Source organism: Telopea speciosissima, chromosome 4 (genome assembly GCF_018873765.1).
Source record: "Telopea speciosissima isolate NSW1024214 ecotype Mountain lineage chromosome 4, Tspe_v1, whole genome shotgun sequence".
Classification (NCBI taxonomy): domain Eukaryota; kingdom Viridiplantae; phylum Streptophyta; class Magnoliopsida; order Proteales; family Proteaceae; genus Telopea; species Telopea speciosissima.
Window position 1 is genome coordinate 69,390,741 of NC_057919.1, and position 15,931 is coordinate 69,406,671.

General features: G+C 40.2%; 1 protein-coding gene across 1 annotated transcript in view; it reads right to left on the reverse strand.

The window, feature by feature from the left end:
• The window catches only part of LOC122659602 (DExH-box ATP-dependent RNA helicase DExH8), a 36,466-nt gene extending 34,573 nt beyond the window's left edge, over positions 1–1,893 (reverse strand). Inside the window, exons 1-2 of the mRNA XM_043854701.1 lie at positions 1,479–1,893; positions 561–738 (exon numbers count right to left, since the gene is read on the reverse strand). Of these exons, the coding sequence (XP_043710636.1) occupies positions 561–738; positions 1,479–1,635 (335 nt within the window). The 5' untranslated portion in view covers positions 1,636–1,893. The remainder of the gene's footprint in view (positions 1–560; positions 739–1,478) is intronic.
• Between the last annotated feature and the right edge of the window lie 14,038 nt (positions 1,894–15,931).

The following is a 15,931-nucleotide window of genomic DNA, read 5'->3' on the forward strand; positions in this document are numbered from 1 at the left end:
TTTCAAAGCTTTATACCTCTACATGTATGCACTGCCTGTACTAATATGAAGTGTCTCCATTAATTAAAAATATAAAGAAAGAAATGACAAGAAAATAAACTAATACGAAGCATCAGACAACTGAGATTCAATCAAACCAAAAAACTCTCACATATCTATGATTGGTTCAAATATATAAATGTGAAAAAGTAACCACTAAAAAACTAGCAATGCATGGCCACAAAAATTTGTTTCAACAAAAGTGTCAAACATCAGCAATGCATGGTCAACAAATTTTATTCATGCATGTAAATGTGAAAATGTAACCAATAAAAATCTAGTGACGCATGGTCAATAAAGTTCTGTCCCACCAAAAGTGTCCGACCCCTGAACACAACATAACATCTAACACAGCCAAATATCAGAAATGGGATTATCGTTGCAATAATAACCTTGCATTAGTTGTAGAGTTGAAAAGTGATTATGATCTCACTCTCTCACTCCCTCTCCAATTAGTTGCTGTTGTGATGCTAAAACATCATGGAACAGGGACAAGTCAACAATGTCATGGGTGAAAATACCTTGCCGAAGCAACCTTTGAGTGACCAATGTGATATCCAACCTCGCCTCCCACATCACAATTCCGAGCTTTTGCTACCATTTTAGCAACTGCTACAACTGCAAACCTTCGAGGTTGCGTACATAATATGGGGTGTATACCTTCGTCCAGGAGAAACTGTGGAACTTGCGAGCTTTTCCCTTCAATTGAATTTTTAAAATGAAAAAATTATCCATCAAAAGAAACAAACGAGAGAGGAAAGTAAACTAGCAAGCAAACAAAATCACTTGCTTGCAACAGAGGCCCAAAATAATCGTGAATGACTACATTTCTTCAATAATGCAAAGAGAAACCAATTACGACATGGCAATCACTAAGAGAGGATAGGACAAGATTCTGCATATATTCCCCTACATTTTAACATACACGGGTGATGATCAGTGCTTTGTCATACAGTGAAATTTCATTTCAACGCCAGCGAACATTTTCCAATATTAAAATTTCAGAGCTCCTTTCTAGGTGATGATATAGTAAATAACATCCAAAAAAACAGAAGCATCAATATGACACATTTGCAGAATTCACTGTAAAAGATGTGAATATGCTTTGCCCTAGGATGTCATTCCAGATTACAAGTGGAACTTAATTCAGTTCCCAACTCTTTTCCGACAAAACCAGCTATAACAGCAATGAAATGATACCTATTTCACAGTGTTCTGCGACAAGAAAGTCGATCACTAACACAAAAATATGAAAACAAAAAAGACAAATGGAAGTAAAGATTAAACATAACTGATATAGCATTTCAACAATAAACGATTGAAAACATCGTAAACAGTACTCAAACGGTTAATTTAAGTAAAGCAGAAGATAAAAAGGAGACCTAAAAAAGCAGATTGATAAGAGATACAGATAGATTTTAGAGGTTAAATTGAAGTACCACAACCAGTATCGCCAACAATCAATGTTACACGATTCTCTAGTATTTTCTCGACGATCTTATCTCTGAAAGCCATGACCGGGAGAGATGAGAATGGCGATGAAGAGAACGAAGTAGAGTAAGAAGAGGAACAGGGAGACGGTGGAGGAGACGCCATTGACGACTTCTCCGTCACTACTCTTTGTTGGAAGTTCACCGATCACCACCGGACTCGAAGGAGAAAGCGTCGGGATTTTAAGGAGCGTTCACTTTGTAGTCAATACGCTGAAAGACCAGAGTCCAACGAAGTGTTTTTTAACTTTCATACCTCCACCCGCCAACAATGGGTATTGTGCTAAAAGCGGTAACTGAGAAATGACGCTAAAACACGCATGGTGCGACAGGTGCGTAATATACACATCCCCAGTTCCTCCTCTTCTTCCGGGGTTTCTTCCTCCCCACGCAAGATAAACTGAACTAGTGAAATGTTATTTAGGTCCCACGCTCCTCACTTCTCTCACTCTCCTTCGAAAATGCCACCTCACACTTCCCGTACGATTTGGTGACCACGTGTGTTTCATAACTGTTTATACTGTTATGTTTGGATTGATTTATGCTTTTTCTATAATTTCATGGTCATTCAACTCCAATTGTAGCTTCAATAGTTTATTAATTTTGTGGGATTATTTTCTTTTTCGTTATCTTTTTGAAGTTTCATCATTATTTTCAATCAATTGGAAAACACATTGTACTCTTTGGGATCCTCTTTGGAGATTTTTGTTCATGTTGGAGAATCCAAAAATGGATTAATTTATTGTATTGCAAATCTTGATGGTGAAATGTATACAATTTGGGTGTATCTGTCCACATAATTTATACAATCTCATAGCGTAAGAATTGATGGGCAACATCCATGTGGGGTTGTCGTGGGTGGTGCATAAACTGGCTCAAAATATTGACGACATGAACGATATCAGGGCGAATCATAATGAGATAAATCAATCGTCCCACCAGAGCCAATAAAGGGAGGGATCTTAGAGAACATCACCCATGTCATTATACAACTTCAAATTTAGCTCCATGGGCGTATCAACAAGGCACGCACCAATGTAACCACAATCATATAAGATGTCAAGCACATATTTACGTTGAAAAAGGTACAAACCTTGTTTTGTCTGAGGTCCTTGATATATTTGAAATTGACGATGAAAAATACTTTGAACATCAAGTATAAAGGAGGCATTGGATCCAGTGATAACTACATCATCAACATACAAGATGATGAATATTGTGGTGGAACCGTGGTGTAATATGAAGAGGGAATGATCCACATGAGAGTGGTGAAAACCATAAGCACATAAAGTTGTAGAAAACTTGGAATACCATTATCGATAGGCATGTTTAAGGTCATATAAGGACTTGTGCAAATGACAGACAAACATCTTCCCCTTTTTGCGATATCCTGGCAGAGGGGTCATATAGACCTCGTCATCGAGATCCCCATGTAAAAATGCATTATTGGCATCCATCTGATGAAGGGGCCGCCCCTTAGCATTTGCCAAGGCAAGGAGAATTCGAACAGTAACAAGTTGGCCACAGGTGCAAAATGTCATGATTATCCACCCCTTCAATTTGGGTGTACCCCTTGGCAATAAGTTATACCTTATAACGCTCAATAGTGTCACCTGAGCGACGCTTAATCTTGTAGACCCACTTTGAACCAATGGGTTTCTTCCCGAGTGGAAGAGGAATAATAGACCATGTGTGATTTTTATATAAAGCTTGAATTTCGGTTTGCATAGCATCCCTCCATTTCTGGTGTTGCATGGCTTTGGTGAATGTGGCAGGTTAATTTTCAATAGTGACAGATGTTAGAAATGCCTAATGGTGGGGTTGAAACGATCATATGCAAGGTAGGTGCTCAAATAATGGGGTGTGGTTGAACCTGTAGCTGTGGAAGACACATGCGACATAGTAAACAAGTAGTGGTAGTCTTGGAGGTAGCGAGGGGGTTGATGGGTACATTGGGGACGGGAAGGAGGTGGCCAGTGGGTTGGGAGGTGCAGGAACAGCCGATGGTAGTTCAAGTGGGGGGTAGGTGTAGGGTCATCCAGTTGAGACTCATGTGGGATTGTAGAGACAGGATTTGGCTCATCAGTGGGAACAATGGGTAAAAGTAGCACTGAGGAGCCATGGGGCTGGGGTTGGGTAAAATGGCACAAGGAAATATGTGTTCGTGAAATACAATATCTCGAGTCACATAAATCTGTTGTGATTGGAGGTCAAGCACCCAATAACCTTTCTGACCATAAGGATAACCGTTGAAACCCCCTGGAGACGCACGTTTATCAAACTTGTGTTGAAAAATGAGACAAGAGAGATTGGCTGGCATAGGAATTTTTATCCTATGTAGTTACTGCATGGTGTAGTACTGCATCGTGCGGCAGCTGCAGAGGCCATGTGCACCATATGGGGCCCACTGTGCCACATGGCCTCTATTGCGCCGGACGATGCAGTACTGTACCTTGCAGTTATAGGAGAGGATAACAATTCCCCGGCATAGAGTATTTCATACGGAGTTTTTCCTTCTAAAATGGGGGTGGGAAGCCATTTGATCAAATATGCGGCAGTTAAGATGCATTCCCCCCATAGTGCAACTGGTAAATTAGATTGAAATCTGAGTTTTGGAGCCACATTAAGAATGTGCCTATGTTTACGCTCCACGATACCATTTTGTTGTGGAGTAGAAACACAACTAGATTGTTAAAGGACCCCCACGGTTTGAAGATATGAAGAAGTTTGTTGGTTAACAAATTCGGTGGCATTGATAGACCAAATGCATTTCATAAAGGTATGAAATTGATTGTGAATCATGGCAAAAAAAATTGGAATTAAATGATTTACTACATGTTAAATCCGTGCCTAAAACCCAGTTTAAAACCCGATCTGACCACCGGTCTGGTTTGAACCTTTTGTGTAGAACCGAGAGTGGAGTACGCTCATGAACTGTAGATCATAATACTCAAGCCATCACACAAGATTGTCGACCGCGAAACAGGGGAAGTCCTCGAGGAAAGATCCACCGTCAGAGACAGGGGAAAATCGCCCACGAAAGCATATTCTCGGAATTCTCTTATGATGGGGATCCATGGGGCCAGCACATGAATCGCCCTTATCCACTTAGCGATGACTGGGAGTAAGTCACTATCCGAATAATTTATGCCTATGCATGACCATTAATAATAATAAGAACTAAAATGGGTTTGGGCTTAGGAGCTTAGCCTCTTTCTATTTGTAACTAAAACTTAGGACATGGGCCATGGGCCATAGGCCCAAGTGGATCCAATGGCCCAATGACTTAAACTAGACCTTGGGCTTATACCTAACCAAATAAGCTCCTAAGCAAATGGACCTAAGGACTTGAGACTAACCAAACAAGACCTAATGCCTAGATGGGTTATTAAAGACCCAAAACTACTATTCACCTCACATTACAATCCTAAATCGTGGAGAGGAGAGAAAAAGAAAGAAGAAGAAGAAAGAAGAAGAGGAAGAAGGAAGGAGAAGGGAGAAGTACGGTGGAGCACAAGCTATCATCATCAACCCTTGGTGAGTCTCTTTCTCTCTCTCTCTCTCTCTCCATCTCTCTTTCCCTAATTCTATTACCTAGGGTTTGAATCGGTTGAGCACACCTTGAGTGCTCCATCTACTCAATTGGAAGGCCATTAATGGCTGACCTTGTGTCTCGTGGGGGTACCTAACCTCACATTGAGCCTCTCTCCCTCTACATCTATTCCTATTATCTAGGGTTTTGGGAATGAACTACCATTGATGGATCATTACTTACCTAAGTAAAGAAGCCATGAATGGATAGTATCATTCTTAAGTAATGAGAGCCAATGAACCCTTATGATTTCTATTTCACCTTAAACCCTTCCCCATTGATAAGCCCTAAGTGGGGTTTTACCTCCATTTATGGGTTTCACCAACCATTTATGGAAAACCCTAGGTGTGAGGTAGAAATCGATGAGTTTTCTTAACAAGGAAAACCCATCTAAGCATTGGATTCATGAACCCATGTGGGGGATGGCACCTTTAATGGAGTGGAACTCATAGCCAAGAACCCCTAAATAACCCTAAGAATACCCCATTTTACCCCAAGGTAAAACCATTCTCAAAATGGCATGAACAGCAAGACTGGCACATGGACAGGCACATGTAAGTGCCTGCCCCTGAGAAACTAGATCTGCCGGTGAGAAGTCTGAGAGGGACAAGCACATGGATAGGCACATGCAAGTGCCAGTCCCTGAGAAACTAGATCTGTCGGTCCCTGAGAGGGACACTGGCACATGCAAGTGCCAGTCCCTGAGAAACTAGATCTGTCGGTCCCTGAGAGGGACAGACACATGGACAGGCACATGCAAGTGCCAGTCCCTGAGAAACTAGATCTGTCGGTCCCTGAGAGGGACAGACACATGGACAGGCACATGCAAGTGCCAGTCCCTGAGAACCTAGCTCTGCCGGTGGGAAGTCCGGGAGGGACAGGCACATGGACAGGCACATGATATAGCCTTGTTGTATGTGTCGGTCCCCTGTTTTCAGCATTGTTTGATAACTTATGGGGCCCAACTCTTTTGTCCCTAAGACACTAACCTCTCCCCACGTTGTACACCCTCTTTAGGTTGACTGACCCGGCTCGGGGGCGTATTAGTACGTGGGACAGTGTACTTGGCATCGAACGCCAATTTAAAAAACTCCGTACTGACGATTGACTGAGAATCAAGGTGAGTGAGTTAAGCAAACGTCTTAATTTATGGAATGTTTGTGTGTCGTGTCTTGCAAATGCCATTCATGCATGTGTGCTATAATATATAATTATTGGTAAGATATAGGACGATATAAATGTTTAGATGTTGATAGGACTATACATTCTTGTCTTGCGATATTATTTATTTTATTGCACTATGGTGCGAATGGTATTAGATTTAGTTATAGGACTCAGGTGCCAGTTGGGGTTGGACCTGGGGATTCCATAATATGGACTCACTCATGGCATGTAGATCTAGGGCTTCGGAAGCGGGATCCAAGTACCGGTGGGTGCTGGACTTGAGATTGCCGTACTTGAAATTGCATTAGAGTTGTCCATTGCATTAGGTGGAAACGGGATGGTGACCGACCGACTACCTTCGGTATTGACATCTCGTACTTGTATATGTACGTATGGGCTCGAGGGGCGAGAGGATAGCCGACCGACCATATTTTGGTATCTATGGACTCGGCCTCTGGCCTATGCACATGCGAACCTCACTCATACAATAGGTGAATGTTGGCTAGGATAAATGTTTACCCAGTACTATGACCCTTATCGACAGGGGGTTAGGTGTCGGTCAAATCCGTGGGTTTCGACCGTTATTCGAGTATACCCACCCGGGAAGTTCGGGCATCGACTGTATTTTGGGCCGAACGCCAGGATGGGATTTGACTTGGGGGTTTGCGTATATCTCTTGGTGGAGACCGATACGGCAGGCTTTCAGCACAACTCGGGTTTGTCATCGCCGGTATACCATCCGTTTATGGTACCGATGTCGGGGATGCTACCAAAGGTGTTGCTATAGTACTATACCTGACTTAGTTGTGTGTTAGGTGGATAATAATAAAACTATACATCATCATTCATTCATGTAGCATGATTGTAAATTGTATGTGATGTACGGTCTACCTTGGTGGTATGGGACACCTTGGTATCCATCCATCATGTATGGTTTGCAGTCAATCCCATTCATTATTATTATTGTGTATGCTTGTGTGGCTTAGCCACTCATTGGGCTCAGTTGGAGCTCACTCCTCGAGGAAACATATTTTTAGTTGATGCAGGTACATTCGAGCAGGATGGTACAGAGTTCAAGACTCCTGAAGAAGGTCATGAAGAGTGGTGGACTCCGGAGTATGAGGATCATGGACCGGAGTGCTACTGTGAGATGTGTTCCACGAGGGAACAGTGATTCTTGGCTGGTAGCCATCTTTTGTTACACTTTGATAAACTATCTTTTGTTTCAAAGGTGTATTCTTTTTATTCATTTTTGATAGGTGTATTTATTATACAGTGATAATACATAGATCCTGATTGGAACGAATTGTACGTGAAGGGGTAAACTTGAATAGACAATATTTTACATGCTATCACCTAGCTTCTGCTAACTCGATGTTATTAATATTAATCCTTTCCTTTTACCTATTATTTGTCATTGTGAATGAGTTAGTCTTGGATACTGCATCAGTGATTCTGGTGGTTGGAGAGCGTAGTTGTATGCTTCGATTGCATTTCCCGTGGTTCAGGGATGGGGGTGTAACACTACAGATTTAGCTGTTATGAGAAATAATCACAAACTGTTTGAAAAATCATCACCACAGTAAGAAACTAACGTGCACTAGGATAAAGAGGTGGTCCAATAGGACCCTCATACATCAAAATTTATCAAATCAAAATAAGATATTGTAGTTATTTTGCTAGTGGGAAAGGGAAGACGAGTCTGTTTGGCCAATGGACAAACGGTGCACTTATTAGAAAAGGAAATAGTAGAATCAAGACGATAGAAATGAGGTGTATTAGATGAATCAGGGTGATCCAACCCCTAATGCCATAGGTCAAAATGGTGCCCAAGAACAGCAGCTAAAGCAAAAGGAGAGAAGTAAAGACCACCAGTCTTGCTACCTGTCGCTATAGTCTTCTTCGAATGCAGGCCTTGAAAAAAAAAGAAGCAAGAAGCAGTAATAAAGGTTACCAAAAAATTAGAAGAAGTGATAAGTGTACTAACAGACAATAATTTATTCGTTAAAAGAAGGAACAAGGAAGACCCTATCGAGGGTAAGACTTGGCAACAACTCAATGGAACCAATGTGAGTAACATATGCAAAAGAGCCATCAGGTAATATGATCAATAGGGAAGAGGTATAGGGAGTGAGGGATTTGAATATAGAGGCACCATATGTAATATAATTTGTCGCTCCGAAATCAATTATCCAAGTTCTAGGGGTAAGAGAATGGAGGGTATTACCTGCAATGTGGACCATAGGATGACTACCATGAGGAAGCAAATTGAGAAGTTGTTGGAGCTGATTGGCAGTGAGAGAGGGTACGGTGGCCGAAGAGGTGGGTGTAGCCGCTGCCACGAGAGGTCGTGAAGCCAAACCGCGGGAAGTCGAATCTGAAGCATTGCGCTTAGGATCACGATGAGAAGTCCATCATTCCGGGATCCATGCTTTTTGAAACACTGGCTCTCAATGTGACCATCCTTGACACAATGGGTACAATGAATTGGGGCTTCGTAGAGGAACAATTAGATTTAAAGGATCAAGATGAGTCAATGGAAACACGCCCAACAATCACAACAGCTTGATCAAGCAATAGGGGTGGGTATCATGGAGGGTTCGTTGTTGTTCCTCTTGAAGTAATAAGGCATAAGCTTTATTTGAGTCTGATATGTTTAGTAATGGTTGGACCGGTCTAGGCTTCAATCGGTCAGTATAAGTCAAACCTATTGCTGCGGACCAACTTTTGACACCTCTAGTTTATAGGATATATATAGGGAAAAAGAACATACATTGTCACAAAAATCGTATGTAAAGAGTTGTTACTCGCCATTTTTGTTTATACCCCTATGAACAAAAATCAAATTTAGTTGGATAAATGATTTTTGATAGGACAAGTTATTAGAACAATCCAAACATCTATATCATTTAGCAAATCAGATAGGGATTCAAATTTTATACATAGGTAGACTCTAAAGAGTTTGGTTCCATTGCACGTAAAACTCATCACTCGGTACATGCCTATCCAGTGCCATTTAGAATGCCATGAGGGGCATTTCTCGAAGCAAAATATAAGTGTTGATTGTTGAGCGTATGTGCAATGTTAAGCATGTTTTGAGGCATCGTCGGTATTGATGGGCATGTGTCCATTAAAGTGGACCCACCTTTTGACTAGATATGGACGTGAAATTTTGAATTTTACATTCAAACCCATGTCCCAGATTAAAGGGATTTGATCCCAACTACTAATGAGTGGGTTGAGTAAACCTGGTCATGATAAAGGGAAGAGAAGAGTTTGTGCAGTTTGGGAGACTGCAACCTCTTTCCCTTGTTAATAGGATTAAAAATACTTTTTGGATTTTTTAAGAAAGAGATTCTCTCGTAAGATAAAGGGAATAATCTTTCTCTCTCTCTCTCTCTCTCTCTCACAAGAAAAAAGTGTTCCCACTTCGTCTTCTTTGATAAAACTTGAAAATGATTATTAACTCTGTCTATGTAGGAACGCAACGAAAAGTCAATTGATTGTAGAGCGTGAACTTGTCGCCTGAAGGACTAAGTCCAAATGGAGGCTTCATCACAGCAAATTTATAGGTAACCTTCATCTCCCTCTATTAATGTTTCATTGAAAGGTCATCCCCATCGGTAGGATGATCTTGCATCATGTCTTTCAATGGTATCAGAGCCTCCCTAATAGTAGTGACTAAATAGGGATTAAACAAATGGAAAGGAAAATGGCTTCAGAGTTGGTAGACAAAATGGGAGAAGTTGCAATAGTAGGCAGTGGATGCTGCCAGCAAAGGCAATGGGGATTGCGGTGGATAAGGAAGAGGCTGAAAAGTAAAAAATGTGACAAAGGAAATGGAGAGCAAGCAGACAACAGTAAACAAGGTTGAGTTTCAGACAGTGTGGGAGGAAGTTCTGCAGGTGAGCGAAGGCGGCAACAACAAAAAGGTTACAAATTGGGACATATGATGGCCAGCGGATTTCATGTCCAAGAAGACATGACGGATTGTTGATTGTGGTGGTGGAGACAATAGCAAAGGTGGACACTTGCAGGAGCTGAGTTGTGCAATAGTCGGATCCCAGGGGCATCATCCAATCGTACTTAAAATCAGATTCATTAAGCGCATTGAATTATGGTGATAGAGCAGGTAGGATGTTAGCATTCAGTGGTTGGGATAGTACTAATAAAGGTAGTAGTGCTTGGTGGTGTTGGATGGAAGTGCGGGTGCTGTCATTCACTAAATCCCTAGAGCTTCGGCAAAGTCCCACCGAATTGGAGTGGGCCGGGGTGGGATAAAGGCCATGTGAGTTGACAGGAAAATTGTAGTTGTCTACTCAAATTTCTACCCCAAAACAATCAAAACACCTTAAAATCCTATTGGGTGGAACAATTCGTACAATGGTCAAACCCCAACAACCCCACCCCATCAATCAAATGTGGCCTAGATGTTCAAAATATGCTTTACTAGAAAACAGAGAGATACATATGTAATGTGGAAAATTACGAAGTGAGTATGCGTTATAAAGGCACATTTTCACGTACAAATACATACATATTGCATTATATGGTCTATAGTTTCTTGTTAATTGCTACTTACGTTATAAGGTTTTACCAATTTGCATTTTAGTCATTAAAGTTCGGAGGCAGTTTTCATTCACCCATGGCGAAGGTTTGGGTGTCTTGGGATGGATATTGAGAACAGTGAGAAGGGCATTATTGACTTTGTACAATAGGAGCAAGGTAATAATTGCCCTAGATGGGTGGGTGAACCTTACTCCATTGGTAGAGAACTTTCCTTAAAGTTAATATTTAAATCACTTTCCACAGCACTGCGTGGGAAAAAAAATTTCTAATTTCATTTTGGTGAAAATTTTACTTCACCTTGGAGAAAGAAAATCCCCTCACCACATATTATATAAAATAGAAAACACCCCTTCCTAATCCAACTCGATGGGACCAATGGCAGTAGTAAGGTGAATTGACATTGTGATTAGATAGAAATCTAATCATAAATTTCCATCCCCTACTATATAAAATCGAAAACACCCCTCCCTAATCCAACCCGAAGAGACCAATGACATTTGTGAGGGAATTCCTTCCTACTGGGTGAATGAAATCTCGATCCGTTAGGTTTTATAAACATAGAAACAAACAAATATAGCCTTATTGATTGGGCCGCTACACAATTGTCCTAATTGGGCTGGATTAGCTGATCCAAATAGTACATCACTAACTGGCTACCACATAGGATTGAGCTTCTCTATGGCCTGGAGTGGAGCGGCCACCGTGTTGCGCTCAACCCACAAGCCGTCATGTGGATTTCATGCTGATCCAATGGTTGGTAGAACAAGCTCAAATCAAAATTCAAAATTACAGATCAAAATTAAAAAATACAGACCCCAAACCCGGACAGGGTAAAAAGTCTGCCCTCACAAGCATTAATCAGAAATCACCCTTTCACATTTGCATACTTAGTGCCTTGTCAATTTTATTTTTTGTTGCCTTGTTGGGGATTAAGTATGCAAAGTATGAACATGTATTGATGAAATGAATGTGATGTTATGCATCTATATGAAAGGAAATGAACATGTATATGAATGAAATCAAATATGAATGAATGCAAGGATAGAACATGAACAAGTGAAGTGATAAGAATGTAACATGATATGTTTGTATGAAATGAATGTAGAACCCTTGTGACTGTCATCCTTTCCACTAGGGGATTAGGTACTGAATGAGGGAAGATGTAATACGTAACACGTGATACGACTAGTTGGTTATAATCCTCCCCAGTGCTACGGTGACTAGAACAAGGAGTAGACCATTAACCATAAATTGAGAATGAGTGATTTACTAGTATATAGTGCTCCCCAGTGGTTTGGTGACTGGATTATGGAGTAGAATAGACGATTGTGGGTGGCCAACAGAACCTCAGATTATTGTGCACATTGGCAGGACACCAAGATGACCAAACTTAGGTTTTACTTCAGATATGATGTTTATAACTATTCAAGTGTGAGAATATCTTTATTAAAATACTTGTTTTCCTTATATGTAAATGCCTAATTGTATTTGTACACTGATATGAAAGCACATGAACACTTGAATGTATTGTAACATGATTTCCGCGCGGAGCTGTTGGCTCATCCATGTTATAAATATTTTTTTTCAGATGATGAGTTCAGAGGAGAGGTGTATATAGCTTCAGCCTCTTTAGATTGTGAGTGTACATTGTTTGAGTTAAAATAATACCGCAAGCGTACGGGTCAATCGTAGCTACGGGTCGAACACGAGGAGATATATGCCACTCTATTTAACTAACTTAAAAGTAATGCAAAGTGAACCAAATTAAAGTGTTAAATTAAACTAATTAAATTAATGAAAATTAATGCATCCTAACTCATAAGCATCTAACAAAATTAAGGGATTAAATTGACGTCCTAACACGTGAGCATCTAACCTATCAAACTAAAGCGAATTGAAAGGAATAACAAAAACACAGCCACACTTCATAATCACATAAAAAAAAATAAGGGAATAAAAGTGCATCCACATACCACAACCATATAAAAAAATAAAAGAAATAGAGGGAGAAGAAGAAGAAGATGAGAGAGATAGAGGAAAGGGAGAATGAGATTAAGGGTTTAGAGAATGAGATACCTTGATGTGCTTGAATACTAGAATAAACTCACCATGGCTTCCTCTTCTAAATCTCCATGTCTTGTCATCAACATAGGAACTTAGACTAGGAAGCTTTAAACTAAAACTATTACAACCATTAAACTAGACTTATGAAATCAAAACTAAGAACTTGAATTCAAAACTAAGAACTTAAGCCACAAATAGAAAAAGAAGAGAAAATTTCACTAAGTGAATGAAATAAAAATTACACTAAAAACTGAATTAAAATTGAACTAGAAACTAACTAAAAACTGAACTAAAAACTCACTTCTTACAACCCAAAGGGCAAGGGGGTATTTATAGGGGAAGAGAAGAGAAGGGAGAAGAGGGAAGTGTAGGAGAAATATTCCCTAAGAAAAGAGAATATTCTCTTCTCCTTCCTCTTTACAATGCCTTGAATCCTAAGAAAAAGAAAAAAAAGAAAGAAGAAGAAGAAGATTGTTTACATGTAGGCCTTCTATTTCAGAAAGTAAACTTCCAATCTAAAGTCTTCCTTTTCTTTGTAGATATCTTCTCCAAGCAATAAAATCAAAGCATCTTTGATTTTTCACTTTCCATAGGTGAGAATGTCTTTCAAAATAAGTCTATCCCAAGTAGAATTCCAGAAGTACCCTTGAGAAGTTGGAGGAGAGAGAGAGTAAGGGTGATGACTAGGATTCCTTCAAGAATAAATAAAATATCCATTCTGTCCTTCAGAAAACGTGGAGCATGGGGTGCTTATATAGGCCTCACCATTGTGTTCCTTGCGAAAAATCACCCAAAATAGACCCAAATTTCGTCCAATTTGGAGTTCGGGAGCCCAAGATATCTCAAGTTGAAGTTGGACTGTCCAGAGCCCTCCAAATGGAATCTTTCGGGTACAAGAAATGTAACTTCTAATAATTCTGCTAAGGCCCCTGCAATCTGAACTTTCGCTTCACTTTGTCCCCAGCCGACTGTCAATAATTACAAATAAACCCCTATAGACCATTTTCGGTAGCGTTTTAAACGGCCGTAACTCAAGCGTTTCAACTCGGAATCATGTGCTGTTTAAACCGTTGCGAAGCTGACTCGATGGGCTACGCATCTAAGCCATTAACACCTTTAAACACCTTAAAAACATTTACTTAGCATCATCTCCTCCATTTTCACAAGAATTCACCTAAAACCTGAAAAGCATAAGAAAGCACCGAGTAACTCTGTCCAATATGGTAAAATGTATGCTTTATGCCCTAAGATTTCACACATAAATGTGCTCATCATACATGGTACACCAACCTAGGGAACAAGATTGAGAGAAGTGTTTGGGAACAGTAGGAGTTATGATGTGAGAATGACAAATAATATGTTTTGCAATAAGGTTTAAATTCATAGAGCTTTGTAATATTTGTTCAATTGCCACCAGTGTTATATATATGTCATGTATTAGTCTTAATCCCAACTCCAATAGTGTTAAGTCTTCCGCTGTATAAGTATGAATTCTATGGGAGTTGGGTTATTTATACAGATGTAAAAGGTGATTTCTGATCAATGCCTATGAGAGCAGACTTTTAACCTGTTCGAGCAGAATTCAAAATTACAACTCAAAATTAAAAAATGCAAGGCCGCCGAGGAGGTCATCTACCAACCATTAGATCTGCATGAAATCCATGTGGCGGCTTGTGAGTTGAGCATAGTACGATGGCGCTCAACCCCTAGCCGTAGACGAGCTCGACCTAAGGGTGTTAAACGGTGCGGTTTTATTTAAATGATTTGGTTCGATTTAGGTAAAATTTGAAACCAACAGTTTATTGAACAATTCCAACTTGTGAAAACCAAACCATTTTTTTAAGGAAAAATTACATGGAGACCCTCTGAGTTTTGCTTTAAATACATGAACACCCCTTGTGTTTCTAAAACCTACACGAACCTTCCCTATGTTTCCAAAATTTGTAACACTTTAGTCCACTCCGTTACACTCGTTAAGGCATCCCGGCAGTTGCTGACGTGGTCTATTTCCCAAAATTTTAAATGGCCAAAGTACCCTTAACATGATGTAAACTTACCAAAGTGCCCATGACCTGAAAAAAATTGGGGATGAATTGTTAGGGCTTGGGTTTCACTCTTTGCTTATCTTCTTCTCTCGATATAAAGCCATTTCGAATGCAACTGTGAACAATTCAACCTAAGTTTTTGCGTCTCTCGACGGCGACCATACGACCCAAATGGGGGCGAAATGTTAAGGCTTAGGTTTCACTCTTTTGCTTCTCTGTTTCTCCCATAGCCTGCATGTTGCTTTCTCTCTTCTTCCTGAGTTCTAATCCTGGTTAGCCCTCGAAATCCCCAAAAGATGGGCCTAGTCAGATCATGGGTTCAGTCTGCTGTTATTAATCTTTTAACCTGAAATAGAAACTAAAAATAGGGTACCGCTGGTTCTAGAAATCTGGGAATAATGGAGTTTATAATAGCAAAGTTTGTTCTCCAATAACTGTAGACTAGTCTAAGGGCTTAAACTTAACAAATCAGAGCATAAAATTTGCAAATAGAATAGTCAATCGATTGTTGAAAATAACAATACCTAATCTTGAAAAACTTTGGACCATTAGTTGCAGAGTTGAGGTTTAAAAATCGAATGAGTGTTTTCATTTTTTCCAATGAGAAATGAGCGTTACTATTTAAAAGTCAAGAACCAAAGTTAAAAATGGGGAAAAAACTCTACGTTTTCCTATGCGCCTAGGCACAAATCAATGCCTTTGGCCTGCTATTTTGACTCTCTTAGAGAGAAGGGGTCGGCTTCCTCAACATACTTACTATGGAGCTCGATTGAGTCGCAGATACGAAGATATGTAGTTCGATTGAGTCACAAATATGCTCAATTGAATTGTAGGCACCAATATCGGTTGAAAACGAAGAGATTGCAAGAATTTTCGCTATGGAGCTGCAAGCATGAAGATCGGTCGAGCTTGGAAACAACGAAGTTGCAGGAAGTTTGGCGGGGTTGGAGAAGATGAACCGACAGGGG